General features: G+C 37.7%; 1 protein-coding gene across 2 annotated transcripts in view; it reads right to left on the bottom strand.

The window, feature by feature from the left end:
* szt2 (SZT2 subunit of KICSTOR complex) overlaps positions 1-18,346 on the bottom strand; it is a 159,893-nt gene that overhangs the window by 126,672 nt on the left and 14,875 nt on the right. For both annotated transcript variants that reach the window (XM_030131806.1, XM_030131807.1), the window contains exons 12-28: positions 17,785-17,930; positions 17,484-17,636; positions 16,934-17,048; positions 15,476-15,681; positions 14,947-15,183; positions 13,655-13,733; positions 13,421-13,509; positions 11,620-11,788; positions 11,423-11,540; positions 10,166-10,276; positions 9,857-10,060; positions 7,704-7,801; positions 6,293-6,431; positions 5,660-5,983; positions 4,103-4,310; positions 3,867-3,914; positions 1,077-1,204 (exon numbers count right to left, since the gene is read on the bottom strand). In XM_030131806.1, coding sequence (XP_029987666.1) covers positions 1,077-1,204; positions 3,867-3,914; positions 4,103-4,310; positions 5,660-5,983; positions 6,293-6,431; positions 7,704-7,801; positions 9,857-10,060; positions 10,166-10,276; positions 11,423-11,540; positions 11,620-11,788; positions 13,421-13,509; positions 13,655-13,733; positions 14,947-15,183; positions 15,476-15,681; positions 16,934-17,048; positions 17,484-17,636; positions 17,785-17,930 — 2,572 coding nt within the window. The remainder of the gene's footprint in view (positions 1-1,076; positions 1,205-3,866; positions 3,915-4,102; positions 4,311-5,659; positions 5,984-6,292; positions 6,432-7,703; positions 7,802-9,856; positions 10,061-10,165; positions 10,277-11,422; positions 11,541-11,619; positions 11,789-13,420; positions 13,510-13,654; positions 13,734-14,946; positions 15,184-15,475; positions 15,682-16,933; positions 17,049-17,483; positions 17,637-17,784; positions 17,931-18,346) is intronic.

Below are 18,346 nucleotides of genomic sequence, written 5' to 3'. Positions count from 1 at the left end.
CCATGCCATGAGAATAAAGACATTTTAATGCTTAAAGAGAGTGCCTTGGAGTTTTCTTCCTGTTTGCCATTTATTTGTAAATGGTGTTGGAGGCAGACTGAACAGACAATAATACACAACTATATATAACAGCACCTTTGTAAGATTGGTAATGACACAATTATCTGAGACGCCACAGAATGATGTCCTAATACCTATCAAACAGGATTTTATTATAGATAATAATCAGAAATCTTGAGAGCTTAAGACACTATCTAGAACAGGGGTGTCGAACTCATTTTAGTTCAGGGGCCACATTCAGCTAAATTTGGTCTGAAGTGGGCCGAACCAGTAAAATAATAACATAACAATATAGAAATAATAATATATAAATAATGTCAACTCCCAAATTTTTTCCTATGTTTAAGAGTGAAAAAAGTAAAATTAAACAATGAATATGTTTACATCTACAAACTCTATTTTCAAACAATGTGAATAACATGAAAAAACTGAAACAATAAGTGTCATTTTAACAATATTCTACCTCAGTTTGTCATTTCCACATGTTCATTATAACTTACAGATCACAGCGGGTATACAAATACATAAAAACATTTAATATCAGGCAGAATCTTGTTAAAATTGTACTTACTTCTCTTAAAACATTTCAGGTTGTTCATATTTGTTCAGGTTATTTACATTTTTTTTGTGAAATTCTACTTTGTTTTAATGTAAATACATGAAAATATTTACATTTACAAACAGAAAAATTTGGAGTTATCATTATTTATGTGTTATTATGATAGTATTTGACTGGTCCTGCCCACTTGAGATTGAACTGGTCTGAAAGTGGAACCTGAGCTAAAAGGATTGTTAATATCTTAGTGTAATTTTTCCATTTCACAAATTCATCCCAAGGGCCGGACTGGACCCTTTGGCGGGCCGGATTTGGCCCCCGGGCCGCATGTTTACACCTGTGATCTAGAAGGTTCAATAAGAAAACTGGAAGAGGAGCTACGAAAGATAATGTAATGTTGTTCTTCATGTCTAACTAAAGTGACAATGTGCCAGATATTGTGAGGGAGGAGGGTGGTCACCTTTGACGTAGCTCTGATGGTAATGCTCCTGCAGTAGGCTGCAGTAGTTGGCCAGGTCTTTGTGTTTGTGGGGCTGAGTCAGGAGGTCGGTCCATGGAGATGGACTGCTGCGGTCCTGAGAGAGTGACCTGCCGGTGGAAAAGGACACAGAAAACACACAGGGACATGACCACGCTTAGTTAGAGAGTGAATGTGCCGGATCATGAGACCAACGTGAGATCGAACATTACGAGTAATAGGCACAGCCTCCATTTCAACACAGTTTTTACAGAAGACAGTTCCATTGCATAAAACATGTAGCTGTAGCCCAGATCTCCACTAGAATAAGCAAATTCATAGAAGCTGAAAAGCCTGTGACAGACAGCTGAACCTCCACAGCATGCGAGTAAGCATTGTATATTTTAGAGGAACAGGCAGGGAGAGACATGAAATAGGTAAAAGGAGACTGCAATCACCAAAAACTGTGCTGTTGCAGCAAAATGTTTAAAATCCAAGTTACAGTCAAATGCCAAAACTCTTCAAGACAAACTGTGGCAACGTACACAATCACCTGCAAAGCTGCAAAAAGCACAGTCATACAGTCTGAAGTAAACCTTTACAGTCTTTGTCATATCACATATTCTTCTGAAAAACGAAATTATCTTCAGTCCATAAACTTATGCATAATTTAAGTCAATCTTCCAAATGTACACGACAGAAAGAACTCCCTTGAGCATGTAAAGCAAAAAATGTTAGGTGTTTATATTCATTTATGTGTCTTTCTATATGTTTCTTTTATCTCAAACTCCATTTTTAATATAGTAGGAGAAAAGTACAGAAAATCAGTTAGTGTTCAAAACATGCTTAAAGCAATGTTGCAACACAGATTAATGGTAAATCTGTAGGGAGATATTTCATTCCTGTCTTCATGGGTAGTTACCACCTGGGTGCAATGGAATGGACCTTCATACATAAAGTCCTGATATTTCTAGCTATGTACATTATTATGATTCACATCCACAGACTGTATGACAGAAGTGGACATACCCACTGTGACGTCACCCACTGGTTTGTGGACTACTGTTTCAAAGCCTGAGATCAGTATTTGGCTGTGACCATGTTGGTTTTGTGGAGTCAAGACTGACCAGATTTGGACAAGAGAGTGGAGCTTTGTCAGTCAAGTGTGAAACCCACCAAACTAATGCAAAAAGTAACTGATTAGAAACACAGGCCACATTACTAGCTAGGGATCACGCTGTTAAATGCGACAAGTAATTTGAGCTATTTGCTAAAACAGCAGTTTGTAAAACACCAGTAATGTCAACTTCACATTAACACATGCATAGTAGTCTAGCTGTCCTAATTCACTAACATTAGAAAAAACAAAATCATTTTATTATTTTGTAGTCTCACTTTTTCCAACCATATAATCTATCACTTTTTTTTTTCATTTCATTCAATACACAGAAGACTCAACAGGCAGGCTGTCAAAAAGAAAACAGCTAATTTAAAACTGTTTCACCTCTATATCTTATTCATACAGTAATAATTTAACAAAGGACCAACAGTAATGCTAACAAACAGTCGTGGAAAAAATTATTAGACCATCAAAAAGTCATCAAAAACAATGGTTATGCAATCAAGTACTAACTTCTGTGTGTATCATGTGACTAAAACAGACAGAAAAGAAAACATGGAATGCCTAAAAGCACTGTTTTTGTCAGTACAATGCCATAGCTATTGATGTAAAACCTTAATTGATTTTGGTTATTATCAAGAAAATCATGGAAAATTGCTAGATATCAGCTCTGAAATTAAACTCTTATGAGCTATTTTTGTTGTTATCATTACATTTGTACAAACAAATTTACCTTTAGTTGTACCAGGCATTAAAATGAACAAGAAATTGAAGAAAACAAGAGTGGTCTAATAATTTTTTCCACGACTGTAGCTTGCTAATGTAGTTGAAATACATAACTAATGTAATTTCACTATATTAGCTAATGCTATACTGTCTACTATGGGGGCCAAGACTATGCAAAAGAAGCCTAAATGACTTCTGAAAAAAAAAAAAAAAAAAGAAAAAAAAAAGAAAGAAATAATACAAGAAAAGTGAAGTGCGAGTGGTGGAGACATCATCTGGTCACTAACTACATTTGTCACTTGTTGGTTTTTCAGTCAAATTATCTTAAATGTAAATAAAAAACAACAAAAAACTGAACACCATGAAAGTAAAGGTAATTGTTGAAAAGAGATGAGTAACAGATTTTGGTCCATTATTAAGAGTAACTCACAGATACTCAAATATTTCTCTTGACAGTTACTGAAAGCTAATTCTACACAAATGTTTCCTGTACAATATAACTGAAGTCCACTCATGTCTAATGACTGCCAATTTCTGCAATAATAATATGAGAAATTCTTACCAGTGAACATAAAATCACCATTCCACACATTCTGCACAAGGTGAGTGAACAGCAATGCATTCTGATTGGGTTATGTTTTTGTGATAAGGCACATACATGCTCCTCTCCAGAACAGCCTTCAGGAGCTCATTTTACAGTCTGCTGTGTGACGCAGCGCTGCACTTGCTGTGTGTATGTAGCGACACAAGCCTAAACAGGAAGAACAGCGAGGCCTGGGGAGGGAGGGTGTCTTCGGAGCTTGCAGTATTAGAAAAAGCAACACTTTCCCCATTCTACAGAGGAGGACAAGCGCATCCTAGGGTCTCAGAGGCGTCCAGTGAAAAAGCTGAGCAGCACCTCACCAGAGAGGGAAGGACAGCAAAAAAACAGAATCGAACAGCGCTACCTGAACTTCATCTGCTGATACATCTCCCAGGATTCAGCATCTTGAGGTCTATTCTCACCCACAAAGACAACCAGAGACAAACATGTTAACAAAACTGACTAGAAGTTGATACTTAATAAAAGGCTCAGTTGACTCACACAATGGTGGAGACATGAATCAATTCAAGGATCATAGGGTTTTATTAAAATTTGGATCTTCTGTGACCTTTATGTTGTCGTGAACTCTAGGGGGTTTACCTGAAGAAGATGTCCCTGGGCTGGCGGCTGGAGGAAGGGTGTACCAGCTGCTCCTTCAGCTGCTCCAGGGAACAGTTGTAGACATAGACGGGACACCTGAGCTGGCTGCTGTCACTGGTGCTCTGCTGGGACACCTGTCGGCTGAAGCTGATGTGAAAATCTGCCTTCTGTGGTTCAGAGAACTGGACTCCGTCTTTCTCCCCAAAATCTAGAAAAAAGGAAATATGAGGAAAGCAGAGTAAAAGATCACTGTTATGGATGCTCTTGAATGTCAGTTCAATTTCATTTCAGATGAAAATACAAACAAAATGAAATTGTCTGCAGCTAAAAACCTAAAGAGAAAAATAATGTAGATAATAAATAAGATACCTGATGATGCACGATACAATACAATGAGACATGATACAAGAAATACCAATACGAAGTAATAACAATAGTATATTAAAATTCAATAAGTTTCCATATGCGCTGATAAAATTTACCTCATTCTGTTTGTGGGATCGTATCCTTTTTCTATTTAATGAGCTGCATACAAATGCTACTTACAAGAACTTCAGTGACAGACGCAAAAGATTAAAAAAGATTAAAAAAAATTATAACACGTTGGAGAGACTATGTCTCTCGGCTGGCCTGGGAACGCCTCGGGATCCCCCCGGAAGAGCTGGAGGAGGTGTCTGGGGAGAGGGAAGTCTGGGCATCCCTGCTTAGACTGTTACCCCCACGACCCGGCCTCGGATAAGCGGAAGAGAATGGATGGATGGATAACTGTAATATTGACCAATTCTCTGGTACTTGGTAGTTATTGTATTATTATGAGTGAAATTTACAAATGGTTCAGACCTTTTAGAGCTTACGAATGGTTTACAGCTGGTCGTTCACCAAAAAAAAAAGGAAAAAGCACTTTAAAAATGCTTTAGTCTGAATGAGTTTATTATACTGGAATAATTTTAAAAAATAGCAGCAAAAAATTTTGCAAAAAATCCTCATATTGGCTTTCCAAAGAGCTGTACAGGATCATCCAGTGACCTTCTGTTTTATATTACGTCCAGACTAATATTATTGATTATCAGGATTCTTTAACCTCCTTCATTAGTGACCCACTGCTCTTGTTTCATAGAGTTATTTTTGTTTTGCCCTTATATTTATACTTTCTGATGATTCCAGGTCATGTACCCCAACTGACGCTACTTTGTTTATGTATGATTTAAAGATCGGTAGAGTGTAATTATTCCTTTTACTTTTTGGAAACTCTGTTTTTGTTAACACTTCCTGATGACATGCAGCCTTTAATCCTGTGTCTAAGGTGTAAATTATGCTAACTTTCTACTTTTGTGAGTGCTGGTTTCATTACACACACATGGCAATCATTACAATTATGCAAGTCATTTACAGTTTTTTGTTTAAGTTCCAAGTGTTTGCTGAATATGAACCAATTGTACTGAAAAAAGTTAAGAGAAAGCTGAAGTAAGAGTATGATATGTTCTGGCATATAGACTCAGTTTTTGCACAGTATTAATGTATTTGTAGTCGAACCGTGGTCAAGATCACTAGCCTCACCTGAGCCTGAGGTTCCGGTCTCCGTCTCAGACACCCTGCCGTCCCAGGCGTCCTGGTCCACATTGAGGGGGTCAGTGGGCGCAGTCTGGCTCTCAGACCATGGTGAGAACACAGGGGACCTGGCAGTAAAGTGTCCACTGCTGGAGCTCCGTCGCATCTTAGTGGTCAGACTGAGGCCGGACTCGGACCTCTCCAGCCCACTGGTGGAGCCAGACAGAGAGTCGGCCTGGGATTTGTTACTGGCCGTCAGGGTGTCCTCCTCCTGTGTGCTGATGTTACTCTGAGGCTCTGTCTCCAGCCCAGACGCCATTAACATCAGAACATCTGTACAGCAAAAACAGTAAATCTTTTAATATACTGTTCAACAATTATTTCACAGAACCACATTGTAAACATGTAAAATAAACTTCCATGTGTATTTTTACAAAAGCAAATCCTACACATGTACAGATTAGAATTTCTAAATCTCTGTTTTACAAGTTTACAAAGGCTAACTCTCAACTTCTTATGGAATTAATTATGAACCTCACAAACTCAAAATGACTATAATTTGAGTCAATACAGAACCACATTCCTCCCAAACATCAAATGAATCTAAAGCCCTCTAAAGATTTTCTTGGCACTCAGTACTACCTGTGAAAGTAGCAGGGAGGAAGGTGAGAAGGATCTGCTGAGAACTGATGTACTTGGCGTAACACCTCCACTGTGGGGTAGAACAGCTCCTTTCTCCCAGCAGGGGCTCCTCATCCACAAGATCTGCATTACTGAAACTCTGCCAAAGAGGACACACTTTACTTTACTATTATACCAATGAGGATTCATCAGTAAGTTCACTCAGTCTGTATCTGGATATCCATATCACTGGAGACACTGAAGGCAAACACATGTATATGATGTTATACATTATGTATTATGTGGGACTGAGTGTAATCCTTTTTATTACTGTGCAAGAGTCATATCTCTACATAAAAGCTACCTGTTTTCTTTTTTTTTCCAACATTCTTTTTTATTGGAATTGAGGTAAAAAAAAAAAAAAAAGTGACAGTCATACAAAGAAAAAACAATACTTTTGGCTTTTCCACATAACATATATAATTCCCACCTCTTCCCACCCCCCACCATAAAAAGTTCCGGGTAACGCATACCAATCTGAGATTAAATAAATAAATAAAGGCAATAATATTAGTAGGTATGAGCATATAAGGTTGTATTGGGCTGCGTAACAACACGTGTCATCCCTCAAAATCTAGCTTAATAAGTTCATGAGTTATCAACGAGGGTTTTTAGTGTGTTGATAAAGGACATTACTGGGTTCCAGGTAGAGTAGAAGAGGTTTTTGGACGCCCTGAGTGTGTATTTAACCTTTTCAAGACTTAGATGGAGCATGAGGTCACTCCATAGGAAGGTGCTAGGCAGTTTAGGGGATTTCCATTGCAAGAGAATCCTTTGACGGGCAAGTAGAGTAGTGAATGCTATAATGTCTTTGTGCTTATTGATAATCTGCTGGTCAGCTGGCGCTATTCTGAAAATAACAGAATAGGCGTTAGCAATCTGTTTTCTAAAGTGCTGAATGTCAACACAGCTACCACAAGCAGAAAACTCATCTGATCTAAATATGTACCTTCAGTCTGATTTAAAACACATTCATTAATAGATTTTCTTTAAAAAAGCTTCTATAAAAACAAAACCAGTTAGATACAACTGATCTATTTAAACACCTGACTATATTTTTTTCCATTAAAATGTCTATGTATTACTACTTTATAATATGCTTAATGGAAAATTTGCAAAAAAGGCCTAAATAAAAGGAAACAAATATTAACATCATCAAATATGTGTAAGTAGAAAATAGGCCTCTGCATATTGTCACTGAACATTTGATTTTTATTCACACAATTTATACAAAATGCACTATAATATGATGTGTATCATTGTCTGGATATGAAATGCCTGATATATGGATGAGATCACACAGCCCTGTTGCAAAGTAAACTACAGAAAGTCAGTAGTTGTCTACCAGTGTACATGGTGTGCATGGTGTTACCTGTAAAGTGCTGGTAGATCCCATCACCTCTTTGCTGCTGCCAGTGGTGTGAAATGAAGTCATCGTGTCCTGTCTGTCTGGAGGTTTAACACACTCCTCTGATGAAAAGAAAAAACATGATATGAAATTAGTAACTAAGGGTGCAACAACTAGTCGAAAAATAGACAATAGCAAAATTAGTCAATGATTAATTTAGTTATTGACGAGTCGTTAGTCACGTTGTCATATGTATCTCACAGTATGTAACAGCACGCTGAACAACTTTTCACTGTAGCCAGCTGAAGCTGCTCAGAGTGAGACATCTTACTTTTCCCAAATCTTTGATGCACTGGCAGCCAATGTTCTTGTTAAAGGAAAGAAAATGTTTTTGTTTTTTTTTGCAGTTCATAATTTGTGTAGTCATTAGTCATAGTCATTAGTTACAGCCCTATTAGTAAGAGGCATAAGATTGTTAAAATTGCACTTTCTCTTAAGACATCTCAGGTTGTTAATATTTGTTCAGGTTATTCCCGTTTTATTGTGAAAGGACAGTTTGAAAATGTAAATATTTTCATTATGTAATTTTACTTTTTTCAAATTAAACCAAGGACAAAATTTGCCATCAGTTATAATAATTTATAGGTAAGTATGCAATTATTTTGCTTGAGATCACACTGGGTTGTATGTGGCCCCTGAAGAAAAACTAGTTGGAGTTGTGTTTTGGAAGATGATTGGGGACGTACTGTACCATGTATTAGGTTATTCAGTTCCACTGATTCCTAATGTTCTATATCTTTGTAACTTTCAGGATACTACAATTCTTAAAAAGGATTAATATTTGGTGAAAATACTCTTAATAGCGGCAAAACAAAAAAAAACTATAACAAGGAACTGGCGGAAGGCAGCCATTCCATCAAAGGACCAGTGGATATCCACAATTGATGAAATATTTCTAATGGAAAAATTAACACAGACTGAGACTGCAAGAGCCACAACTGGATAAAAAGTGGAATAGCTGGACTATATTTACACAAAATCAGTAGACTGACTGTTGCTACAAGGGCACATTGTTTTCTTTTGTACTCATTTGTTCAATTGTTTGTTTGTTCTTTTTTATGTTTTTTTTGTTTGTTATTGTTGTAATTGTTGTCCATAAAACTCAATAAAGATTTGAAACATTTTTTTGACAGGGAGATTAAGAGTAACTTATCAGAGGGCAGCGAACTGATTAAGGTCTTCGCAGGAGCTTACAAACAAACACCCACTAAGATTGTGTCTAAATTATATCAGGGTCTACAAAAATGTAATGGTGTGAATTTACTTCACATTGAATCAAAATGGGAATCCAAATTGAATATTACTCTGTCTGAAAGTGAGTGGCATTCTATGTGCAAAACACAGCAAACATCCACCAGCTCTAAAGGTTAGTGAGAATTTGGCTGGAAAAACCTCATTTGTTTTTTTATTACACCAAGTATTAAAAGCAAACAATTAGGAAAACAGCTGCAATGCTAGAGAGGATGTGGTCACATGAATGCTAACCACTCGCATATCTTTTGGACATGAGCAAAAATGCAAATGTTTTGGAACCATGTTGTTCGGACAATGGAGAACATTCTCAATTATAAAATTCCAATGGTCCCCCAGACTATCTACCTTGGTCTAATACCTGATGACGTAATTAAAAGAGAAGATGCTTACTTATTTAAAATTTTAATTCTTGCCTGCAAAAAGGTAGTCACAAGGAACTGGTTCAAAAGTGACCCTCTTCGACTACAACAATGAGTGAACATTATAGAGGAAATATATACCATGGAAAAATGTACATTTCATCTGAGGATTAAGATGGGAACTTTTAAGCAAAGATGGGAGAAATGGACCATATTCAAGGATACTAATTCTTGATCTGGTTGATCTAATTCTTCAGATCTGGTATGGAGAAGCAGTTGAGTGCATAAGGAACAGCATCCCCCCTTGTTGTATTGTGTGTGTTGTTGTTGTTTTTTTTCTTTTTGTTTTTGTTTTTTGTTACTGCACTGTAAAAGTGATTTAAAATATTAAAATAAAATGTAAAAAAAAAAAAACCTCAATAAAGGTTTAAGTTACAAAAAAAAAAACTAGCTGGAGGTAAATAATCCCACACAATCATCTTCAGAGTCCAAACATATACAGACCTTTAATTACAGGTAAGGAGAAAGGAGCCACGTGGCCGTCCCGTTCCCGCTCTAAGATGTGATGCATGAAGGTGACGTGGTCGCTGTCGACAAGAGGGATTTCTCTGTCACTGAGCTCTTGCTCCAGGCTGCTGTGGAAGAGGCTGAGCAGGAGCTCGTTGGGCAGGCAGGGGGAGCCGTGGAGCTGCTCGTCGTTCTCCACCACTGCACACATGACAAGGAACACAGGATAGAACTGCTGAGACGTGTTCTTATCTAATGATTTCATTCTGCTGAAGTGAGGAATCTGAGGATGGCCCGTATGAGTACCTGTGCTAAAAGTGAGGAAGAACAGCTCGACCTGCTGGCATTTGGGAAGCAGCTGGATGAGGTCAAACTGGAACGGGACCATGTGGATGCTGTCAGAAGCCAGGGCCTCTCCTGAAACCACATAACACAGAAACAACATACCTCTCAAACAAAACATGTTTCATGAAGGGTAGAAATGGAAAATGTACACATTTCTTGGCTTATTCCTACACAGTATCATGAAAAATACTCACCCCCTATCTGATTTCCTAGATTTATACATATTTGTCACACTTAAATCTTTCAGATCAAACAAATGATAATATTAGACAAAGCTGACCTGAGTAAATTAAAAAATAAGTCTTTAAATGATGATTTCATTTATCAAGTTAAAAAAGATACATAGACCTACCTGGCCCTAAAATTATTAGAACACCCTTGCTTTCTTCAGTTTCTTGTTCATTTTAATGCCTGGTACAACTAAAGGTAAATTTGTTTGGACAAATATAATGATAACAAAAAAAATAGCGTATAAGAGTTTAATTTCAGATCTGATATCCAGGCATTGTCCATGTTTTCTTGATAATAACCAAAATCACTTCAGTTCTTACATAAATACCTATGGCATTGTACTGACAAAAACAGTGCTTTTAGGCATTCCATGTTTTCTTTTCTGTCTGTTTTAGTCACATGATACACCAGTGTTTTTGATTAATTTTGATGGTTTAATCATTTTTTCCACAACTGTATGTGAAAATTAACTGCCCCTCGTTGTTACAGCTCAAATTAACTGTGATTAACCACTTAAAAAAAAAAAAAAAATGAGTTAAATTTCACTAAATATTCCTCTGATTATCTGAAACATTAAAACATTGAAGTGTGACTAATATGCAAAAATGTAAGAAATCAGGAATGGGTTGAATTCTTTTTCACAGCACTGCTAATTACAAAGGTACATAGGTGAGATAATTTTCTTCTGATCTAAGAACAGGGCAAGAGCCACAGCTTGACCTCAAAGCCAGTGAAGTTATTATTGACCTTTACTCCTTCACACTTCCTCAGCTCCACCTTTTGTCCACATTTGGTCATTTCTGGTTCCACAAAAGCAATGAAATGCAACTTTGAGGTTTCAAAATGATCCTGCAACCACTTGGTGCCATCACAGTGTCTACATCTAATTCTTTTACGTCTAATTCTTTGATGTTGACCCCAGAAATTCTACACAAATTCGGTGAAACAGACCACATTCATGTAGACGTCCCCCATATGTTTTATTACCTTTCACATCCTTGAGTCCAGCTGGCAGTGAGCAAACCTGATCCTTATTCTGGCACAGCTGGCTCAGATATTCAAAGGTCATCATGGTGGACATACAGGCCAAATCTCTGGGAAAGATCTAGAACAACAGAGGAAGCCATTATGAAACAGAGCTCAGCTGTGTGGGGGAAGCTGCTGTATAAACGGCGTCTACGCACTGCCTGAGGGACCTCCTGGTACTTGAGGCCCTGGAAGTGGCGGTGCTGGTCCATGCAGTTCATCACCGTTCCACTCTGTGGTTCTACCCAGCATTCAGTCACAAGGTTGAGATCTGTGTCCATGTCAACTGCCTCCACCTCTGTGTCATTGTCGTCATCAGTGGAGAAGCTGGAAAAGCACGAAAGACAAACAGATGACGTATAATATGTGCTGCTATAGCGCCAATACACCTATAACGGAATAGTTTTTTAGAAAATCAAGTAATATTTCTTTACACCATCTTTTTACCTATAGCCCCTTTTACACAGCACTTCTGTTCCAAGAATATTTCACCTTTATTCCGGAATGACGTCTGTGTAAACGAAATGGTGGGATCATTTGGGCCCACCTATGTCACAGCTCTGTAACACCTCTGGAAGTAGTAACAGAACCGTGAAAAAAGTGGAATCATGACTCCGGAATGCTATGTAAGAGGAACACTTCTTGTTCTGCAACCAAGGTGTGATGTTTTGATGATGTATTGTGTGTGTGGCCCCCACACCGGGGGGATTTAAACATGAGAAAACAAACATATCAACGCGACCAGAGAGATATTGAATGGAGGAGACGCTATTCTGTTGGGTCTCTGTAAACTTAATTTGATTCTGATTTGAATTGATAAAGCACTTTGTGACTCTGTCTGTGAAAAGTGCTCTATAAATAAATAAATAAATTTACTAAGATTCACGAACTATTGTCACTTCAGGCAGAGGACTCTATGCATGTTTATATTGTTCGTCCTCCATTGTTGCTTTGAGAGCTAACACCGCTATGCTCAGGGTATTTCCGACGTGCAAGTTACACGTCACACTAAACGTTGCGCTGTGTCACCACCCCTTCTGGAACGCAGGTCCGCTGCGTAAAAGTCCAGCATGTCTCACCTCTGTTACTCCCTTGGTTTGGCTGTGGAAATTGGTCAATGGTGGAAAAAATGTGGGATCACCATCTCACCTTTGTTCCAGGATCTCTGTGTAAAAGTGGCTAGTGGCTTACTTTTACTTTTATTATACCATTATTACTGTGGTACATGTACCTAATAACCAAGATTTGGAATGTAAGCTTTCAGTTTCATCTCCACTTTGAACTAAGGTTATTATCGTTAACAAAAACTAACAAAATGACGAAAACTAGAATTGAAAAAACATTTTTAACTGAAATAAATAAAAACAAAAATTAAAAGAAAAAACGATAACTAACTGAAACTGTATCGTGCTGACAAAACTAACTAAAACGTATAAAAATTATGGATAAAGTTCCCTTCGTTTTCATCTTTTTTCGTCTGAAATCAATTTATTTCACTCGAGTAATTTTAGTTGGCAACACCATACAGCGTTTCATTGTTTGTCACGTGTCGTTTTGAGTCGGTTTCTCGTCCCCACGCTACCTGGCAACATGGAGACTAGTTGAGAGAAAGTAGAATCCTGTATGGGATTTCTTTGAATACGACAGCGAAGAAGACACAAGACATGAAAAAATTAAAAATAATGCTAAAACTAATCATTTAGAAAAAAAACAAAAACTAATAAAAACTAGCAAACCTGCTCTAAAAACAAAAACTAACTGAATTAGAGAAAAAAAGTCAAAACTACATAAAACTAAATTATAATGAAAAAACCAAAACTATTAAAACCTTGCTTTGAACTAGAGGCTAGATGCTACAGTTTTCAGAATCCATTACTCTTGTTATATGACATGTAAAATCACGTGTGGTAAAGCATCATGTCAAAGCTTATGCTGCTGTTCATCTGTCTTCTCTCTTACCTGTCTTTTGTGGATGTAGAATGAGGCGGGAACAAGATGTATTGAACAATACAGGAGTGACTCTCCCTGTCTGTATCCCCCGACATCCCCTGAGGACACAAAACACTGATTAGAAACAAACCAGGAACACAAGGAAACTGCGTACAAAACATGATGCAGAGCCAAACTAGGCAACATTTCAGAACAGTTAGAGGTTGCTGCTCAATTATTGACGACAAACTATTGTGTTTTTACCTTCATGGGCAGCTCAATCACCATGTTTACAATGCCGTCTCCACTGGCAGCAAAGTGAAAGCCTTCTGACAGACGGATCCTACACAAACATCAGGAGAGACATGAATGTTCCACAATGCCACAGCTCTGCATGTTGTACATATTGAGCTGTCAGTTACTATATTATTGTTAACACCTACCCAAATCACTACTGCGCAACCAGTATTTATCATGTTAGTTGTATTAAACTGATTTCCTGTGTTGGAATGTATTTACGTGAACATTAATTCAGTTTCTCAGTTTGATGCATATTTACATCTACTTGACAGTTCAGCTGAGAAACTATTTTTCACTACTTGACAGCTAGTGACAGCTTTAAGTACAAGATCTCTACAGTATATGAAACTGAAATGCATGAATTTTTATGGAAAAATACATTACTGTGCAGTTAAATATTCAACAACACATGCAATTAAGGCACTTGCTAATGCAGAATTCTTCTTGTTTCTCACATATAATGGTTTGTTGTTGCTTATTGTCACAACTTAAAGTGAGCTGCATCATGTTTGTACAGAATTTGCTCAGGGGATCTTCATTTCTAATCATTTTACAACTATAGGAGTTTGTAAACTAAACAATTAATTAGTTTGTGCATAAAAGGGAATCAGCCTGTTATTTAAAGAAGAATCCAGACTTCAGTAAAACATACTTCCTATGCTTAAAAATCCACAAGGAAAATTACAGTACAACAGTCTCTGAACCAAGCACTGTAACTGAACTGTACTTGTGATGAATTTCCCCAGAGCAGTGTTTCAACTCTCACCACTGTTACATGGAGTGGATATGACAGCAAGTGCATATACTGAGAATCAGCTCTGTATAGTAAATAAATTGTTTAAGACATTTTCTATTGATTAGGATGAAAGGTAGATGTGTTAACTTTACCATGAAAGTGCAAGGAAATAGCTAAAATCATGCTAAAGTGTGACCACATATACTTACAAAAGTGAAATACAATGAAGTAAAATGCAAAAATAATCAGCAGTGAGAGGTTTTTTATGCTCATTCATGATATCCATAAAATATGACATTTTTCGTCATGTCTGATGTGCATGCAAAGTTTCGTGAGCTTTTGGGCATGTCTGTTTCTCCAACTTGCATTAATTTCAGCAGAAAAAAACAATAATCTTTACAGCTATAACAATGGTACATTACAAATAACAGTGTTTTTACTGGTTTTATATGCGTAAAAAAAAAAAAAAAAAAGGCTTAATGGATGAATTGGAGATAAAATGACGTGTGTGTGTACTCACTCAGACAGCATGGACAGGATGTGAGCAATGGCCTGCATGGCTACAGCCGGGCCCTGGCTGCTCTGCACAGCCCACACCCAGCGCTGATGCAGGAAGTAGCGCGACAAAGAGGCAAGAGTGGAAGAAGCCGTCCGATTGGCTGCCATACTGAGAGGCACGGCGCTGCTGGAAGGATGCGGAAAGTTCTCCATGTTAAAGATGAACGGGGTCCTGAAATCCAATGGCAGCTTCTCATACCTGTAAGACATCCATGTCAGATTCTCTTTGAAAGTGTGTTAAGTGCATAATGGACATTTACTATTTGATACATGAGCATGAAAACCAGATGTCTGGAAATTCTCAGATTATCATGACTTCTTAGAGTTGGACTAATAGCACTCTAAATCCTTCCTTCAACAACTAAAGCTTTTTGTAATTTAAAAATTCAAGCCGCTGTTCACTGTGGTCAAGCTGAATTTAAGAAAACATCACTGCAACAAAAGCCAGTACAGATAAACTGACCCTGAAACAGTGCTAATTTTCCACTGACCTGATGAGCAGTTTCTCCAGAGGCTTATTGAGCACAACCACACAGGGTCTGTCCGACAAAGCAGGCTTGGGAGCAGGGATGGAGGGGGATTTGGAAGGTGACGGGTGACCGACAACCTTCCTCTTAGTCTTGGGCGTGGCCTCTTTATTCTGAACACGATGTGGGAAGCGGAGTTTGAGGATCTGCTCTCGCAGCTCATCCACAATCTGATAAAACAAAGAAACATCAATATATGGTTTTCTGTTTTTTAGTGAGTTTTTCTACATTTGCAGTGAGACAATTAAAACCATTTTCAACATGTTGGTATATATTCATAATGCTCAGTCCTATTAAGATGATGGACTTTTTAGATTTGTATTTTTATTTTATTGCTATTATTGATAATTGTATGTAGTTACAATCATTTTATTCTGACTCAAATCCATTCATTTAACAAGTGCTGCCAGGCACAACAAACCCCACCCCTCGCACATATAAGTCAACGGGAAGATTTTTAAAATTCTGAAAAAATTTGACCTTTGATCTACTATTACCAAAATGCAATGAGATCCATTCTGGGTCACTGGCAATCTATCAAGCCAATTTGGTATGAATTCAACCAATAGTTTTGCTGCTACAGACATGTGAAATTTTGCCCATTATGAGTAAATGGGGGGAAAAAAACATGTAAAAAATTCATAAAAAATTGAAACTTTGACCTACTTTTCCCAAAATGTAATTAGATCTATTCAGGGTCACTGGCAATCTATAAACCAAATTCGGTATTAATTCAACTAATTGTTTTTGCTGCTAGAGTGTTAACAAAAAAACAAACAAACCAAAAACAATACCCTTTGCCTCAACTTCAGGGGGCAGGGTAATTATGTCATAGACCTAACCTAATTTCTTCTAATGCTTCACATATATATCCTACTCATACAACTGAAGATACATCCAGTACAGTCACATAAAATTAGGACCACCAGGCTGAGGAACAGCTATTTTCCGGAAGCCGTTAGACTGCTGAACTCCGATATACATAGGTCTTTTTTTTTGCATATATATTGTTAACTACATATATTTTATTGGGCTACATCTGGGACCTCAGGTACTAAATTTTGTTCCATCTCATGTGTAAATATGTGCTAGTATGACAATAGAGTTCCTTGAATCACTGAATAAAAACATCTACAGCATCACTACAACTTACTGGTGTTTTACTGAAATTATTACTAGAAGCATCAACCCCTTTCACAATTGAGTGAAAATGAAATGTAATTAGAAATATACACATCTGAAAGAAACAGGCAAGATGTCAGATTCTTACCTTCTATCCTCAGATAATATTAAGCAATGCCTTTATTATAGCATTATAATTATAAACATTATCTTAACAGAGGCAGTGTGTGTTGCAAAGACATTTTGTTGGATTCCATTATCCTACATCCACCATTCTGTATGGGGTGGGTGGTGCAATACCTTATTTCGAACATGGGCTGGGGTGCCAATAGGGAATCCCAGACGCAGCACCATGCAGGGCGTCTTTGAGATGAGACGGACCAAGTAGAAGGAAGTGGGAGGCTGGTCAGAAGAGCTGTGGAGACAAACCGCCGTCAAACCTCAAATACATACACTTTGAAAACTACGAAACAATGCAACATTGTTAAAGGAGAATTTATTCAATCATTCATTTTCTGTAAGAGGGTTACAAGGCGGGTTACACCCTGGACATGTCACCAAATCATCGCAGGGCTGACCTATAGAGACGGACGACCATTCATACTCACATTCATACCTATGAGCAATTTAGATTTAGACCAGTTAATCTATTGAGGGCATGTGTTTGAACAGTGGGAAGAAGCCAGACTACCCAGAGAGAACCCATACATTATAGGAAAAAATTTGCTTCTTCTTTAATTATAGTGGAATGCATTTTTTTTAATTGTTCATGCAACAATAAAAACACAAAATTTACAGCCAGAAAGCCCAAACTTACTCCATCTTTTCGAGCTCAAATGTGCTGTCTCACCTGTATATGAGCTTGACATAAGAATACCCCTCCACCAGAACAAAGCTGCTCCAGTCTCTCAGCAGAGATGTGAGAGCAGAGTGTGAGATACGACACTGGATGGTGCTGTATCGCCCGTTGTTTCCAGCTGTGTGCAGGTGTTTGGGAACAGGCCTGCAGAGACACACGGATCAGTGTAAAATAACTTCCAGTATAATATTCTTCATAGCTATTAGCTTAGTAGGTAACTTAACTTATCTATTTCACTTAACAGAGGTTCTAGTTAATTAAGGACAAAGTGTTCAGGGTGTAAATGTCTCACATGTCATGTTCAAGGATGATGGCGATGCGATGCATGTGCAGCCATCTCTGCCAGAAGTTGGCATCCATAGAAAGTATAGGTTTCCAATAGGAAGCAAACTGAGACTGAGACGAGTCTTTGGATCCACTGTGCTGCTGGGAGAGAACCTACAGGAACCGGATTCAGTTCAAGGTCAGAACATACAGTGCTGCAAAAAAGCTCAGTAATTTCATACAACAGCAATAACGTAAAAGGAGAACATGGCGTATTTATTGGCACATTTTTATCAGTGGCTTTATGTTTTTCTGACTTCCCATTTGACTCTGATGACTTAATAGTTCAAATTTCCTGATTTGAGATCATTATTTTTAACAGGATTTTCAGCTGTTTATGGATTTAGATTAATTAGAACTACTAAAAACAAAATACAGAAACCTTGTTGTTGTATTCCCTTTGTAGGTTGCTTGAGTCCCTAAATGTTTGGGGGGGGTTTTTTCATTCCATGCACCCCAGTCACCCTCTTAATCCATGTTTTACACTCCTCCCTTCTGGTCACTGCTACAGGTCACAAAACTGGAGGAAA

The sequence above is a fragment of the Sphaeramia orbicularis genome, chromosome 4 (genome assembly GCF_902148855.1).
Source record: "Sphaeramia orbicularis chromosome 4, fSphaOr1.1, whole genome shotgun sequence".
NCBI lineage: Eukaryota > Metazoa > Chordata > Actinopteri > Kurtiformes > Apogonidae > Sphaeramia > Sphaeramia orbicularis.
Note: the sequence above shows the minus strand (reverse complement) of the source record. Positions and strands in the feature narration are given on the sequence as shown.